The sequence below is a fragment of the Solenopsis invicta genome, chromosome 1 (genome assembly GCF_016802725.1).
Source record: "Solenopsis invicta isolate M01_SB chromosome 1, UNIL_Sinv_3.0, whole genome shotgun sequence".
Classification (NCBI taxonomy): domain Eukaryota; kingdom Metazoa; phylum Arthropoda; class Insecta; order Hymenoptera; family Formicidae; genus Solenopsis; species Solenopsis invicta.
Genome location: NC_052664.1, coordinates 11,075,253 through 11,092,763, shown reverse-complemented (window position 1 = coordinate 11,092,763; position 17,511 = coordinate 11,075,253). Strand labels below are relative to the sequence as shown.

The window sequence follows — 17,511 nt, the reverse complement described above, 5'->3', positions numbered from 1 at the left end:
TGACACGTAATTTTGTTCGACATGCCATTTGTAAATAAAGCCGAGTCCGTTTGGGGCCGCATACAAGTTCGGAGTGTTCGGACGTGTTCGCCCGTTACTCATATTTTTGTACCCGTCGATTGCATCACAATCGGCAACGTAATTGTTCTCGTGCACAGACTTTGCTTTCTTAACATTGATTTTGCTTTCTTACATGAATTTTGTTATTTGATATTTGTCGAACACATTATTGATTCGCGAAGGATGGCCGTATCGTTCCCAGTTCTGTGGCGTGGAAACGGGTGCCAATAACCATAAGAAGTAAATAAAGCCAATTTGGATAAAACAGACTAATCAGATGGCTTTAAAATACTTCTAAATATCGGTCAAGACTATTCTTTTTCCACCTAACAGTCAGTAAATAGTCGTAAAAAGCATATAAAGTGACGCCTATTCAGACAGGAAAACACAGATGGCTATTGAAAGAAGTAAAAAATGTTCTTTTATGTATAAAATTTAAAGAAACTTTACTCGTGATCCATTTTTATGAATTTGTTAAATACGAGACAAGTCATATTTTCACGATGAAACACATAAAAACAAAATGACATGCACGACAACATCTCATCGTCAATTTATCACGTTTCACGTCTGTAAGTTGTCATTTTGTCCGCGACGGAATGTCAACGCGGAGTTCTCGGCTGAGTCAGAAGCTTTAGTTATTTAATAAATAATGATTATATACTTAATAATAAAATGTTTCATAGCTCAGATCAAATATATCGTTTATTTTTCCAGAAATTTATCAATATATATCAAACGGTCGCCTATTTCATATGTGTTACCTGCAACACTAACTTCAACGTTTTTTGTTTCTAGATTTGGGTTAAATACAGAATCTGGTGGAATCTTAGTTGTTTCTTTTAAAATGTTTCCTGGTCTAGTTCTGGGTCCCATGTTTGGATCATTATACCGATACAACACAATCGAAGCAGGATCTAAAAAATCTATATTAAGAGATTTTTTATTGCAAATTAATTTATCAATTGTGTAAAAATTTTATGTTTTGTTACCTTTTATAGACTTGTGTTGTTTTACAATGTAGGATACAATATCTGCAGTTTCAGTTACAGTCGAAATTTCCATAGTTACTTGAAATAAGTTGCTACATATTTGTGGATTAATAATATCAAGTGTAATTGACTTTATAAAAAAGTCAATGTACGGAGCACCTGGACAACATTCTTCTCTCGTCTTTTCTGGAGCTATGTCCGTATATTTAATCTCAATATCTTGAAGCTAATACAAAAATAAAACTGTAGTAGATATATGTTAATATATAGATAAAACAAAAATTATGAGTTTGCTTACACCTAATGTTTTTTGGAGATACTCTTTGTTGTTTTCGAGTACAGCAAATTCGTCAAAATCGAGGGTCAGATTCAGCGCACTGAGACCGACAGTTTCCATTTTTTCCTTGACAAATTGCACGAATGGCATTACTCTTTTCACATATTTTTTCAACTCAGCTTTGCTGGACAATACAGAAGAGAGCGTTTTATTATCCGGTAATTTATTTCCATTTTCCTATAAAGTAAAAATATTAGTGCACAAAATTTATCAACGATTATTAAATTATCGTTTCAACTTACGCAGTACATTTTCTTCATCATTGTAAGGATGACACTTTGCCAAGGAGGATAAGTCTTAGCCACCCAGATGATTCCTTGCGTAGGTTTCCTTATATCGTTCTTTGCCTTCTTCGATAATTTTTGCATGTAAGTTTGCATGTAATTTTTTAGATGAATTCTAAATGTATGAGCGGTATCCATTAGATATTGAGAAGATTTTATTAAAATTTCATTTACTGTTCCTACTATAGGCCACTTTGCATCTACTATACAGCCATCCTAATAAATTAGATTAGACAATTATATATTTATAAAAATAATTTAATAATCAATACATATTTTTATTAAAACATACTTTTTTAAGTAAGTTTCCCCATATATACTCGCAAATATGTGGGCAAATGGGAGATAAAAGAATTATTTGAATTTCTATATACTTCTTAATTAGATTCAGATTAATTATTGAAGTTAATTGCAAATATTTATCTCTTGCTGTTTGAAGTTCGTAAAATCCTGTCCGTAATGCTTCTTTGTAAAGCATTTTTGAATAATTTTCATCAGTTTCTCGTATTTTCAAATTCATTTCGCTGCATTAAATGTACCATTAGTTCTGTAATAATGATAAATGAAAAAGAAAAAAAATAGAAATACCTTTCAAAGACTTCATCATGGAATTTATATTCCTGTACATCTTCATTCGGTGCATCTTTATTCAGAATATCTTGAACCCACTCTATAAAATTATACAGTCTAAGAATTCCTGCTTCGGCTGTACTTTCAATAAAATTGGCATCTTCTATAGAATCACCGGCATCAGCTAGACAGAGACGCGTACCATCAGCTGAGAATTTTTTCACAGCTTCGGCAAGTGTTAAAAAGTTGCCCTCAGACTTGGACATCTGTGTGTTTAAACAATTAAAATTTTATACAATAAAAAGAGTGTAAGTTCCAGCTACGTACACAGACGACACTGTGTAACATGATGTACAACCGAGTACTTTCCAGCTATAACACAAGTTGACACAATCATACACAGTTAAAATGTTGTGTAGTTAGTTTTGTGTCATTCATAGATATCAGACTTTTACATTTGGTATCACTGGAGTAGATGCCGTTTTTTCTAGAGAACATTTTTAACTCAATTTCTGCGCGATTTTGAAAACAATATCAAATAATCGATATTTATCCATGGAAGATCGAATACATTTAGCTTCGACGGAAGTACCAAATTTGCGTTTCAACTTTATAGTTGTACAATGTATGATTGTGTTCCGTTGCTGGAAAATATACAAATTGTGATTAATTTTACATTACCTTCGCTGAATTCAGAAGAAGATGACCATTTGCTCTGATCCCTTGTGGCCAGAATTCAGGTTGATTTTGCCATATTGCCGTATGGTTGTAAAGGAAATATGTAAGATGATTTTGTATCAGATCTTTTCCTGAAACTCTTAAATCTACAGGATACCAATACTGAAATTCTTGTTTCATCCGATCTAGAATTGCTCTATCTATATCTGCCTTAGGTGGTATAGCGTCTTTGAAGAAGATATAGTCCCATACTTCTGGAGTCATATCACAGGCTCTAATAAAAATAATTAAATATTATACGTAGATAAAAACAATGTAACAGTAATTTTAATCTTGAGAATGTCTATGTAAAAACGGTCAACTCATAATCAGTAAATCTCAGTAGGTTGTATACAGGGTGGGACAAAAGTCTGGATACACCTAAATAACTCAGAAAATATAAATTTTACAGAAGTGTTTCAGACAAAAGTTGTATGGTACAAAAAGATCTATTTACTGATCTTATCAATTTAACTTTGAGTGGCATTGCCAAGGTCAGGTCAAAGTCAGGTCAATATTTTTAAATAGAACACCCTATTTTTAATTCCAGAATCTAATAGCTGGTGTCAAGACCTTTCCAGAACCCTACAAAAAAGTTTATTTTCGTTTAGTACTTTCAAAGTTGTGAGGCTTGAAAGTTGCAGTATACTGTATTTTTTGTGCAGGATGACATCCACCTCCCACCTGCCTTGGAGCATGAGGGCGGAGTGACTTAAAAATCTTAAATGGCATGATAGGTCAACTGAGAGCTTATTTTAAAGACGAAAGGAATCTTTTTTAAAAAAATTTGGTACAACTTTCCAATTGAAAGTGATGATCATAAAACAAAAATTTGCATTTCCTTGTTTATTGCATTGCTATTCTTTGCGTTATCCAGGGTCTACGGCGAGGACGGGACGGTTATCAGTGATCCCGTGAGTGAGTGAGTGAGTGAGTGCGCGCGCGCGTGCGTGCGGGTACGTTAATAGGTGGATGTATGTGTGTTTACAGTATGTAAACCCGCTCTTATACAGTATACTATAACTTTCAAGCTTCACAACTCAGAGAGTACTCAACAAAAATAAACTTTCTTGTAGGGTTGGAAAGGTCTTGACACCAGCTATTAGATTCTAGAATCAAAAATAGGGTGTTCTATTTAAAAAAGTTAATGTGATTTCGATCTGACCTTGGCGACGCCATCTAAGGTCAAAATGATAAGATCAGTAAATAGATCTTTTAAAATCCTACAACTTTTGTCTGAAATATTTTTTCCTAAAATGCTTAGTTTTCGAGATATTTTACCGTCCCGGAACTTTATGGCCACCCTGTGTGTGTGTGTGTGTGTGTGTGTGTGTGTGTGCGCGCGCGCGCGCGTATACACGCACACACACACGTACGCACACACATTATATAATTCTAGAACTGCATTAAACCTAAGAACCTAAGGCTACATAGTATAAGAGAAAAAAAAAAGGAAATCGAATAGTCTCACAAGACCTGATACGCAGTACTACATTAGGACTAACAATATATATAGCAGAAGTCACAAAGAAACTCTTTAGGTTTAACGTTTAGAAACAGGTACAAAGTCTCCTCGCTTCTATTATTATTGCTGCTATAGGCTACTACTAACTTTATTCTTATTTACCTTATTCCATACGCATTAGGTTTATCTCCTTTAAAGGTGTCCCCTTGCAAAAAATGCGCTATTGTATAATAAGCCATGTAAATAGTAGAATCTGATAAAGATTCTATTAACCAACTTTCGTCCCATGGTAATTTGGTGCCTAAAAATACGAGAATTAAAATAAAAATAAAAAAACTCTAATTTGTAATAATTTATTTACCAAGTCCATATGTTCTTGAACATGCGTGTTCATGTAACCAGTCAAAGCAAGCAAGGAAATTCTTTCTAACTTCATCATGAAATGTATTTAGATTCTTTAGAGCCTCAAGCGTCTCTTTCTTCCAGTTTTCTTCACCATAATCTAAATACCATTGATTACATAAGGCTACTACACATTCGTCATTTGATCTTGAAATAATAGTTTTTTCTGGTTCATAATAAATCACTGCTTCACTACTATTAATCATTTCTTTTTGAATTAGTTTTTTAACCTCTTGTATCTTCTTGCCCTTATATGGACCTACTAACAGTATACCATCGTAAAATCCTTTCAAGTATGCTATTTCCTTTGCTTCCGTGAGTTTAACTTTATCATTTTGGGATTGAATCTTTAACTGATCATATAATGTTACTGCTACTAAATTGCCAAGATCTGGAACTTCAAGGATTGGAATCTAGTACGTAAAAATATGAAAGATTTTATTATTCTTATCATTTGTTCAGTTAAATGATTCACATTATATTATATATGTATGTATACAGAGACCAAACAAAATGTAAATATTTGGAAAATATGTTACTTATTTTATTAATAAGAGATTAGTTTTCTTTACAATTTTATCCTTGATGAAATAAGAACATACAATGCTTAAATAATTAATATTATATCTTCTAGTAAATCTAGCAGAATAATTTTTAAGAGATTAAAAGAAAAAATCTGTTATTATTTTATTCTTCAAAACTGCTCACAATGATTCAATAATAAGTCAGTTAGATTGACTAAAAAAAACATTAAAGTTTTGAAGAACAGAGAGCAATCTTAAAAGACAGCGTGAAACGTAAAGTTTTTCAAAATCATTTATATAATCAATTAAAAAATTTTCTGCTAAACAAATATAACTATTCGAACATTGTAGACTTTCAAACATAGATAAAATTTGTATTAAAGATGGTAGATTAACTTATTAAAGTAATGTGAATATTCTCCTAAGTATTCATATTAGTTTTTCCACTCCTGAATAAACTACTTACTGGATTATACGGCAACACCATTTCCTCGGTGATTCCGTATTTTTCTCTAAGTGGTTGTTTTTTTTTTAGATCCACTAATGCGGCATAATCATCAGGAGAATCACTAGGAACGGAAGTTACGATACCAGTACCTTTGTCTTCTTTTATTGTCAACATAGGCAACGCATATATCACTTTATTAGACGTAAGAGGAGCTTCCAATTCCAGTCCTAATAAGTCCTAGAAAAGTTTCTTATATAAGTTATTAAAAATTGTATTTAATGTCCATTGCACAAAGAGATAATACTTCGCCCTTGAACTTTTGCATAACATCTATTCTTCCTTCTTTTTCAAAGAAACCTTGATAGGACATATTCCTCGCTGCACGTTCCGTAGAAATATAAACATCCCCGCATGCTAACTTATATGCAATATAATTCATGTTAGGATGAACCCAACAATTTGTTTGACCATACATTGTCTCTGGTCTTAAAGTTGCAGCTACAAGGTAAACTGACTTATCTTTGAACCGACTTATATTAAAATTCCTACAATAATTATATTGCTTTTAAGAATTAAAAAAATCTCAGCAAAAGTTGTAAAATAATATAAGAATATTACTTAATTTTCTGAGGATATTGAACTTTCATTTTGATCAATGTATACTCCTGCGATCCAACACCTTCACCAGAGGATCTATCATGATCCATGCAAGGTTGACCATCTTTTGGTGAATAAATAGTGTACCTCTTTCCATATTTGATTTTGTTCCTAGCTTTTAAATGATGAAACTGCCAACGTACAAAAGAATCATAAAATGGATTAGCATCCGTTGTAATAAAAGTTCTTCGCCAGTCCACCTAGAAATTTTAAAATCAGTTATATAAAATTCAAAATATTTTACAAAAATTCTTGTTATCTTACATGAAGACCAATAGATTTTAAGTCTTGGACAGCCAGCGGTGGGAAATATTTCAACCAATGTGCAGCATCGGCAAACTGCTGTATTTCCACGTCTTTTAAATCAAGAGACTGCATAATTTGCCACTGATATTTAGCTAAACCGGCTTTAGCAACTGCCTTACTCTAAAATTAATACCAAACAATTTTTATCTTAAAAATAAAGTTCTAAAATTAGAATTTTACCTTTTTGCCTTTGCTCTTATCCTTTATCACATCTACTTTTTCTTCCACTATTTCGATTTCAGGAAACTCAGGTGGATAACCATACATCGCCATTTCTCTCTTTAATTTATCAGCACATGCTTTAATGGGCATACCTGTGCAGTGAAAGCCAAAGGGAAAGAGTACTTTCTTTCCCAAGAGACGATTGTATCGAGTAGCAAACTGAAAAAAAACGTAATCAGAATAAAGTTAACGACCACTTACAAGCAAAATAACAATTTAAGATGTCATAATATTCTATTATTCAAACGATATCTCAAATTCTAAATCAAACGTTTCTACTTCGGAGTCTTCATCAGCGATAGCATTTATATTTAACATTAATAAATCATAATTTTAACAAAAATTATTACCGCAAACATATCAAAACAAATTACAAAATTCATTGCTCACACATTATATATGAGTCATCAACGTAACAAAAAACTTCGGCACGGTCAAATTAAAACTCCGTCATCTATTCTTCAATCAATAGCAAAAATAAGATTTTAAAAATAAAAAAAAAATAAAGATATTTTTGTTGTATATTTTTCCCAACTTGTTTTCGAGAAAATAAAGAATCAATTCAAAATCGCATTGGTACATGTACCGCTGGCTAAGACATGATTTCATTTTTAACAATCCATTCAAAACCACTTTCTATTTGTTTATGTCTACAGCAGCAAGGACAATATTTTTCCCAGTAATTGCTTTCTTAATAAATTAAATAAAATTTAAAGATGTTTTCTGCAATACCAGCTAAAAATTAAAAAAAATTTAAAACAATCTTCTTATGCTTATTGTTTTTTTTTCTTAATCAGCAACAAAAATTTGGTAAATAATTTCGGTTGCTGATTAAGAAAAATTGTAAAGAAGAAAATAAAAACTTCGTCTTACACTATACACATACAACAAAAATGAATGTATTTTATTGCAGTTTTAAATAAATAACTTTTAAGAAGTTACATCACAAAGAAATTTTCAAGAAATTGGAAACAATTTTTTTGTACGGTAAGGAGCGCATATATGTAATACTTACATATATAAACGAGCATCACTTTTTTATGTCTGTAACGGTAACGTCGTTACATTTTTACAGTAATGATAACGAATTCAGTCATTACTTTTATCGTCACTTTAGTTTCTTATTATCTATTCAATAGATCGCGCATTAGAGTTTTGATTGGATACAAATATATCGAATAAATATGTCTATCCAAATCAACTAGCAATGAATTTTACAAAATCAAAATAATGCGCACTGAATATACAATTAGAAAATGTTTTCAAATGTGTAATTAATCATTAAGGCTCCTGACTCCTCAGCCGAGAACTCCGCGTTGACGGTAGCGACATTTTGTCGCGGACAAAATTAGAACTAATACACGTGAAACGTGACAGATTGACGATGAAATGTTATCGTGCATGTCATTTTGTTATTATGTGTTTCATTGTGAAAATATGACTTGTCTCGTATTTACCAAATTCGTAAAAATGGACCGCGAGTAAAATTTCTTTGAATTTTATACATAAAAGTACATTTTTCACTCCTTTCAATAGCTATCCGTGTGTTTTCCTGTCTGAATAGACGTCACTTTACGTGCTTTTTACGACTATTTACTGACTGCTAGGCGAAAAAAGGATAATCGTGACCAATATTTAGAAGTGTTTTAAAGCCATCTGATTAATCTGTTTTATCCAAATTGGCATTATTTAGAAATGGCACGCCGGAAAAAATTACGTGCCCATGTGTTTTCCTGTTTCAATTGCTTCATTTTACATGCTTTTTACAACTATTTACTGACTGTTAGGCGGAAAAAGGATAGTCGTGACCAATATTTAGAAGTGTTTTAAAGTCATCTGCTTAGTCTGTTTTATCCAAATTGGCTTTATTTACAAATGGCATGTCGGATAAAATTACGTGTCATTTCACGCAATTTCTCGCTTCTGACGTCACGACTTCAATATGGCCGCGGCGAGTACTCAGGAGCCTTAAATTAATTTAAAGTTGATTTTTTATGCATTAATCAATGTTTGATAAATCATCACTCAATCAATCAATCATTTAAATGTGATTACGGATCGCAATTGTAATAAGATTCAGTGAAAGAATCATTTTTGAGTGTACATAGAATGTTTTTTATCACGCATTAAATAGTTTTTTTCTCTGTATTAAAGGACTTCACACGATTTGAATGAAAAAAAACATTGTTCAATTTTCTTAATTTTTAATGTTACAGTTTCCTGACAAAAATTTAATTGACTGATAATGTCTTTTTTTATAAATCAGGATTCAAAATTTTGTATTTATTGTTATATAATAACTTAAAATTTTTTTTGTTAAATATTGTTTAAAAAATTTACATTTAGTTTTGAGATTTAAAATCTAAAAACAATGTTTAATCTAAATTTCTATAAAAATTGTATACTATCAAAATAGTAAAAATAAATAAGATATTAATAACAAATTAGAAAAGTTTATTAGACAAGTTTAATAGATATGTGGCGATCGCCGAGCCACGAAACTAACCGACAGAAAATAATAACAGAAAAGAAAATTCGAGAACCGTGTTGTTAGACAGCTCGAAACAAAGGAAAAGTATAAATATGAAGAGAAATAGAAGCTTCGAGAATTGAGACAAATAGGCAGTAGCTTTCGGTACGCGGGAAAACAAGAAAATTTTAAATCTCCATCGATCAAACCGAGGTTATTTAAAGACGTGTACGAGAGAAGAGGAAGACTCATCGCATATCCGTGGTACCATACACATTACCTATTGTAACTCGGGTCCTATACATATACTCATACAGATTATTATATTAAATCGGTACAAAACTAATTTCAGAATTTTATTTATTTCGCACTCACACTCATCACATCCAAAGATATAAAAAAAGCTATGTTCTATATAATTATAGTTTCAAGAATTTAAAGTTGTAATATTTATTACTACATATAATATTAATTATTAAATAATATAATTTCAAATTTAATAACTTAATACTTTACAATTATAAAAAAATAACAAAAAAGTAACAAATCATTATTATCCAAGTAACGGCAACGGAAACGCGTTATTGATTATGAAATCAGTAATGAGTAACGGTAACGTGTTACTTTTTACAAAAAAGTAACGGTAATGTTAACCTTTTTTAAGGTATCGTTCCCAAGCCTGCCCTCAAGATATGTGATATCGATGAATATTGGGCTTCAATATGTCATTTTAGATGATGCTGGTAGTTTTTAATCGGAAAAATATTGAATATAATGGTCTGTACAACCATTGACGAACGACACTGTTCGCTTTAGAATTACTACGTTCTCGAATACTTGTTGCTGCTCTAGTTTTCAAAGTTTTATGAATAATTATCATCATCATGATAAAGTACACAGCACTTGAGCGTGGGCAATTATTGTTATAATTTCTGCGTCGAGGCTGACGCGTCGCATTACAGCTGCCAAATGCTCGTAGAATCTTCAGATCTTTCAAAAAAGAAGAACAGGAAGAAACCATCAATGTGGAAAGGTAGTTGTATGATGTATCACAGAATAAAATAAATTAAAAATTTCTATAGTTAAATATGAAATAACATTACTCAAAACTTTATACGCGTTTTTTTTGAAACCACATTTTCCAAATTGGTTTGCAACCAGGAACTTGCAATCATCAATTGGCTTGATAACATTACCAAATTTTATCCGATCGACTTGAAATTTTTACAGTAGCTGTTAAACCAAATTCTCTAGAGAAATACACATAATTTTTATGATCAGTTAAAAACTTTCTTTGTTATAAATACTTTTTCACTGAATTTTTAGAGTAAAAATAAAATTTTGTTTTCAAATATTTACTATTTCTACAAAAATCAATATTTTAACATATACATGTGTATTTCTCTAGCAAATTTAAAGTAAATTATTAAAAAATTTTGCTTTTTGTCCCAAGTGAAAGTATACAATATTTCTGCTGCAAGCTGCGGAGACCTATTAAAAAAAAAGCAATTGAGTTTATTTGCAAAGCTCAAACATCTTGACTACAAAAATAAAACAAAAATTGTTTTGTGCAGTTTAAGATGTGTACATTAAAGGCCTTTAATTCAAATTTCCACTTATTTCATTATTTAACTACAAAAAATTCTCAAAGTTATTCTATATTTCCAGACGTTCACTGTGATGTAACCCTTTAAACAAGTAGAAGAGTTCAAATAAACTTACACAAATTAAAAAATTTTATTATATGTGAAAAAAACAGATTTAACTCGTAATGTTATTTCCTGACTAAATTTGTAAATAAATATTAACCAGGAAAGGTCTCGAGGAGTGTCCCTTTGATTTAGATAAGCCTTTAATATGTTGTATAATACAGATAAAAATAAGTAATAAGGATACGTATTTTTTTTATACGTATCCAATCTCACTTTTAGAAGGTGGAACACCTCTTTGAAGAAAATCGGTTTTTTTCTTTCAAAGCATACACCGTCAAAACTATAACAGATAAAAAAAATTTTCCATAGGACAGGTGCGCGTACCATGCGTAATGGAGTGGTTTTTAATTATTTATAGAAAATGGAAATGTCACAACAAAATTTTATCATATACCATTGAATTCATAATCAAATAAGCTTTATTTTGCTCATAAAAAAAATAAAAATTAAAAAAAAAATAGGTAAGTGGTAGGGAAAAGTATAAAAAAATTAACAAAAAAATTTTTAAATTTCTGTTATAAAGTATTCTTCAAGCAATTTTACTTTCAATTAGAACATTTTTCTCTATCTCTTATAGTTTCGACGATATACGCTTCGAAAGAAAAAAATCGATTTTCTTCTGTGGCGATCGTTCGCCACACGTCCAACTGACAAATTCAAAAAGTAATAAGCACGACACAAAAACAAAAAAACAAATAACTTATTGGTTGAGCATTCAAGATAAACATATCCTTAGCTCAATGGCAAGCAACACAAAACACGGCAGAAAAATATATACAAATCATAGAAGATTCTAGTAGGTAGAGTAATAATAAATAGCTTTGAAATTTATGTGAGACACGGACCAAACGGTCATTCGGGGAATATATAAGACATGCAAGAGAAGAAATTCTCTCTCTCGCCAAGTATTCGTTAGCCTAAACAGACGTATATCTTATTTTGTAACTCGGGCGTTTCAAAAATTACTTATATTAAAACCTACAGGAGACATCATATTAAACCAACATAAAACCAATCAATTTCTATATTTATTTTGTACCATCGACTCCACTCCCGCGACTTAACTACCAAACTTCAGAGGTGTTTCACTCCTTAAAAGTGAGTATTGGCACATATAAAAAAATACATGCCCTTTATTTTGATCTGTATTACAATATATTAAAGGCTCGTCTAAATCAGAGGGAAATACCTTAAGACTTTCCTTGTAAGTACAAAATATGTTTATAAAAATCAAAAGTAAACAAAAAATTAAATAATTTTTAAATCAATAAGAGAATTTTACTCAAATCTTACACAGATAATCCAACGTAATAAGAAAACAATCTATAAAATTAAAAAATTTTTAATAATACTTTAAGATGTGACGTATACATCCTTAATTATTTGAACACTATTTCTTTAATACTGCCAATCATGAAATCCTGCGGACATAAAATAAACATGATAACGTTTGCAATGTCTTTTCATAAATTATATCTTCATGTGTATTCAACACAATTTTCAAACTTGATTTTTTTGGAAACAAAGTTTCAAACAAATAAAGTATTTATTCTATACTTTTGACATTCTTGTACAAAGAACTATCTCTCGTTCGAGACTATAGATTTGTCTCCACCTGAATATAACAAAATTGTAAAAACTTTGAATTTGTACCTCACACTTTGATAATGAGAAAGTATGTCCAAGATGAAGACGTCCGTTCATATAAGGATATGGAAAAGTTGCAAAAAATTTTTCATCTGGTGATCTCTTATCTTGATCAGGTGCATCCACGTGGAATATTTTTGCAGCTTCCCATTTCGCTTGTATCTTTCTCTCAATTTCTTGAAGATGTTCAACTTTGTAAGTGCCTTTTCTTTCTGTTGCCTGTTACACAAGACATTTTTTTAGCAATTGGTACAAAATAAGATATGTGCTTAAATTAAGTCTGAAACGTCAGATAATATAATTAAATGTTTTCTTACAAAAATCAATTAAATCCATTTTTTTTAAATCTGGGTTATAGCGCCAAATTTCTTCTTTATTAATAACATCGTAAACAATTTTGTTCTAGCAAGAATAACTAAAAACTGTTATTTTAAATATGGCATGTTATCTAATTTGAAGCCTTTCTTTCGCGTTTCCAATTGGTTGTAAATTTGTTAATTTAATAATTTTTAATCAATAAATAATATAAATATTATTTCATAATTGGTCCATTGTTATTATACAATTAAATAATTGTATAATTGATTATTATATATTAGAGATGCGAAGAAAATTCGGTAATTATACGGTTTCTGCCTATTCGATATAATAATTGACATTCAGACAATTTTAATATTTGACACATCAATATCGACATAATTATTAAACTATCATGCGCAAATATTATTTATCTAATTTTATATTAAATTAACTATAGATAAACAAAATTAGTTTCTTAATAAAACTCTCATTGTGTATTGTTACAATAATTTATGATTAAAGGCATTCGATTAGAAGAGAACATTCCTGACCGCGCAAAATTCTAGCCTTGTCATTCGTAATGTTTAAACTCTCCACATTTAAAAATTATTATAGCCTCGACATTTTGGTATTAAAATTTTCGTCTTAAAATCTTCTAAAGAATTTGTCATTTAAATGTTATTTGTCAGTTTTAATACATCCTGTATAGTGCTGTGTAGAAGAGGATTTCGGCGCGGGGTCCGAAATATATCATAAAATACATCAATTTTTAATTTCAAATACCTTAAGTTAATCAAAAATATCTCACATTCTCTTTGTTACAAATACTTTTTAAAAGAAATGACAATGCCACAATTTTTTTGGAAGTATAACTCTTTAGCTTTCAAATGCCGTATTTTAAAGTCCTAAAAGTTTTTTATTGCAAAGATATAATTTTTTAAAGAAAAAGTGGATTTTTAAACAATTTTTTATTTTAGCTTAATGGTTTTTTCTTTGTAACTTCACAATAAATCATTTTTGGCAATGCCGATTGTGCAGTCGCATTTCTTAGATTCTGAACTTTTATTTAACAAAAAAGATTATTGAAAATATTAATTGGAACCCAAGTTATAACTTCTCAAGGTTGAGTCAACCAGACAAAAAATGTGTTACCATAATTCCATGGATATAATGTGTTTAAGGGTTAAAAATCTACTCTTAAATTTTTATTGAAAAATTAGGAAAATTATGGAAGTTATAGCTTATTATTTAAAGCAGCAAGTCAAAATCGGAGCACTCACTGGGCTCACTACTATGTAATGGGTTCTAAGAACAGGTAGCTATGGATTTTTTAATACTGAAACTAGTTACTTGTATGTATATCTACAAGGTCACACAAGAGGAATTGCTTGTATTATTGAAACATTACTAAAACTTTACTTACGTAAGTATTAGAAATATATTATTAAATTGTAATAGAAACTTTAAACACGTTTCTAAAAACAATATTTTTCAAACTAGTATCTATAATTTTAGACAAATTAATGAACCGATTGCCTTTGCCATGTAGCTACATATATTATGAAATACTTCTCTCAATCACTGGTGCCATTAAAATACATAAAATAGATTTTTTATTTTATCTTTAACATAAAACTATCAATTTTTGACAATTTTTCAAATATCATTTTTTGTTTCTTATAATACTAATACTGATGATAATTAACATCTGTAGATTAAGAATCTCATTCGTTTCTTTGTTTCAGTTAACTTAGCATGTATTAAGAAGTATGGCTATTTTTATGTATTCTGATACCAATGTCTGGAGAAAAATAACATATGTACAAAGAGAAACAAAGAGTGAACTATTTCGGGTAGATTATTTTATTAAACCAATCAATTTCCTCAAAATTATTGATGATAAAAGTGTGATGGTTTTGAAGGAAATGTATTTTGATTGTAATCTTTTTTCTAGATAGAAAAACACGCGTGCGCCAAAAAGATATGAAGGTCATTACCATTTGTTTTAATGAAACTGTTTGATTTTCTTTACATAGCCAGATTCCTCTAGATATTCTGTATATAAAAATATTAAAGAAGAAAGATATTTGACAGTTACTGTAACACAAATTAAGAGAGTATATCTTCTATGGTCCTAGCTAGATCTTCATGCTTGTATTATTCATATAATTTTATATACTTTCCTCAAATTCAATAAAAATATTAAAGTTATTGAAAACTTAATACTATACAATAGTTTTTAGTAATTTGCAAATTGCATAATTTTTTTAAAAACATTTTGTTTATATCAATTGATTTCATTATTCATCATTTCATTATTCTGTGCCAAAGTATTAAAAGTATTCTATGTAAAGGTATTAAGATATACTTACCAAAATACTAATAGTTCATGAAATATTTTGTACTTCATGGCAAAATATGTCAGAATAAAGTATAAATATCTGTAAAATATTGAGTTTTTTTGATAACTTTACCTTAATTTTTTTTATATACAGAAAAATTTTTTTATAGCCAGAAAAATTAAACTATATAAAGAAAACTAGACAATTCCATCTAAGAAAATGGCAAGAACTCATCTTTTTAATGCCATTGTAAAAAAAATGACTAAATACACCCCTTCATCTCACTTTCATCTAAAACAATAATTTTGCATAAAATTGATTGGATTGATTCAAATGATCTTCCTCTTAAATGACAAATACATTTTCTTAAAATACACTTACCGAAACACTTACCATTTATTTGAAACAATATTTACTTAAAATAAACTTTTGTGTGCACATAGAAAAATATATTTGAACTAAATAAATATTTCAATAATTATTTCAAATATTTCATAAATTTATATATTTGCAAATCTAAGTTCATCATAAACATCAAATTTATTCTGAATATATTTTAAATTCTAGTAATTTTTATTACTTCCATCAAGAATATTAAGATAAAAATTTAATTTGCTTATTATTGATTTTTTTTCAATACAATTTTATAATGTTCTTCAAAAGAGTATAAATTCTTGAGTGTATAATAATGAATTTTTCTAAAATTTGTGATGAATATATATTTTAAGACAATTGTGAAGAATATTTTTTGTTAAAAATAACTGTTATTTATGAGAAGAAAAAAAAGTAAATTAAGTAAAGACTTTTCTTAACAACAAAATTGATATTTTTTGTGTCTATAATCCAGTCAAGTTAAAGTGCATAAATATATATTTTACATACGATTCCATGACACATATGTGTGACAAAAATATTTATTATTTAATAATTATCTGTACTTACCATATTAATTATGTTTATTACAAACAGCACTAATTATTATTAAATATTACATCATTCATGAACCATGCAATGTGTAACAGTACAAGATGGTACAAGACACGTGGATACAGAAAATAATGGAGAACGCAAAATGAAGTAAAATCATAGGCAGAGAGGAACCTGAGAGCGGCCACGTTAGCCTTTTTCTTATAACGCTAAAATTCCCTAAAATCACTAGATTTATAAAGTATGTATATAGGCTTGCATGGTAGAAAGACATGTCTTTCTACGGGTGTTTACGATAACTAATCGGATCTCGAATTAGATTGAACAATGGTACTCAACGTAGGTATAGAAAATTTCCCTAGGCTAATCGGATTGACGATTGCTGTCTCAAATGTAATCCGATTGACGACGAAAGCGTGGAGACCGAGAAGCATGCTTGAAAAGTAAGTCTCTTTATTTTTTAAATAATAACACAAAAAATCAAAGATAAAGTTAAAAAGGATGATTTGAATTAAGATTTATCGTAATTTTGTTTGTCTAAACACTGGATTTCGTTTAAATTTCTGTTTGTAAAAATTAATTAATCTATTCTAAAGTTTGTGGTTATATCGGAAACAAATCTAAATTAATAAAACAATTATTAATTATTAGATACATATTAAAGCATATAATATTTCAAGCATATCATATAGAATTCCTGTTTATTATAAACTTAGTAAAAATAACTTTGAAATTATTTAACTACATTATACATTAATCAATATTAATTTATATATTAAAAATCAATAATGTCTCTGAAAATGTTTTTTTTATTCTTTTCCAGATCGCAAATAAACTTCAACTCCAAGAATAAATAAAAATTACTGGAAAATGGACATGAAAAGGGCATTATTGAATAATATCAATTTGTGCTAACTTAAAATTTATAAAATCTGCTATTTTTTGTTAATTGTTCATTAGAGAGTAATAATATAAGAACGGAATGTACATAAATAAAATTAAAATAATTGTATGCATATATGATGCGTATATTCCATTTTTATATTATTACTCTTTAATAAACAACTAATAAAGAAAAGCAGATTTTACAAATTTTAAGTTAGCACAAATTGATATTGTTTAATAATGC

General features: G+C 29.3%; 1 protein-coding gene across 2 annotated transcripts; it reads right to left on the bottom strand.

The window, feature by feature from the left end:
* Window positions 1-747: 747 nt before the first annotated feature.
* LOC105207082 (leucine--tRNA ligase, cytoplasmic) lies at window positions 748-16,552 on the bottom strand. 2 transcript variants are annotated; one of them, XM_026132518.2, is made up of 16 exons: window positions 16,398-16,552; window positions 12,820-13,032; window positions 6,943-7,143; window positions 6,721-6,882; window positions 6,418-6,656; window positions 6,104-6,344; window positions 5,818-6,036; window positions 4,787-5,240; window positions 4,588-4,726; window positions 2,925-3,195; window positions 2,262-2,509; window positions 1,966-2,197; window positions 1,632-1,889; window positions 1,351-1,566; window positions 1,053-1,278; window positions 748-986 (listed from the first exon to the last, which is right to left on the bottom strand). In XM_026132518.2, exons 1-16 carry the CDS (start codon window positions 16,398-16,400, stop codon window positions 766-768), a joined length of 3,543 nt encoding a protein of 1,180 aa, XP_025988303.2. In that variant the 5' UTR covers window positions 16,401-16,552; the 3' UTR covers window positions 748-765. The 2 variants fall into 2 exon arrangements, with proteins under 2 accessions (XP_025988303.2, XP_025988304.2); XM_026132519.2 differs by having other exon boundaries at window positions 766-977.
* Between the last annotated feature and the right edge of the window lie 959 nt (window positions 16,553-17,511).

Bases quoted from the DNA above. Each gene is read 5' to 3' on its own strand.
- LOC105207082 (XM_026132518.2), bottom strand. The intron at 4,727-4,786 runs GTAAATAAATTA...TCGTATTTTTAG, and splicing joins TTCAAGAACATATGGACTTG to GCACCAAATTACCATGGGAC. The intron at 1,279-1,350 runs GTAAGCAAACTC...TTTTTGTATTAG, and splicing joins ATCTCCAAAAAACATTAGGT to CTTCAAGATATTGAGATTAA.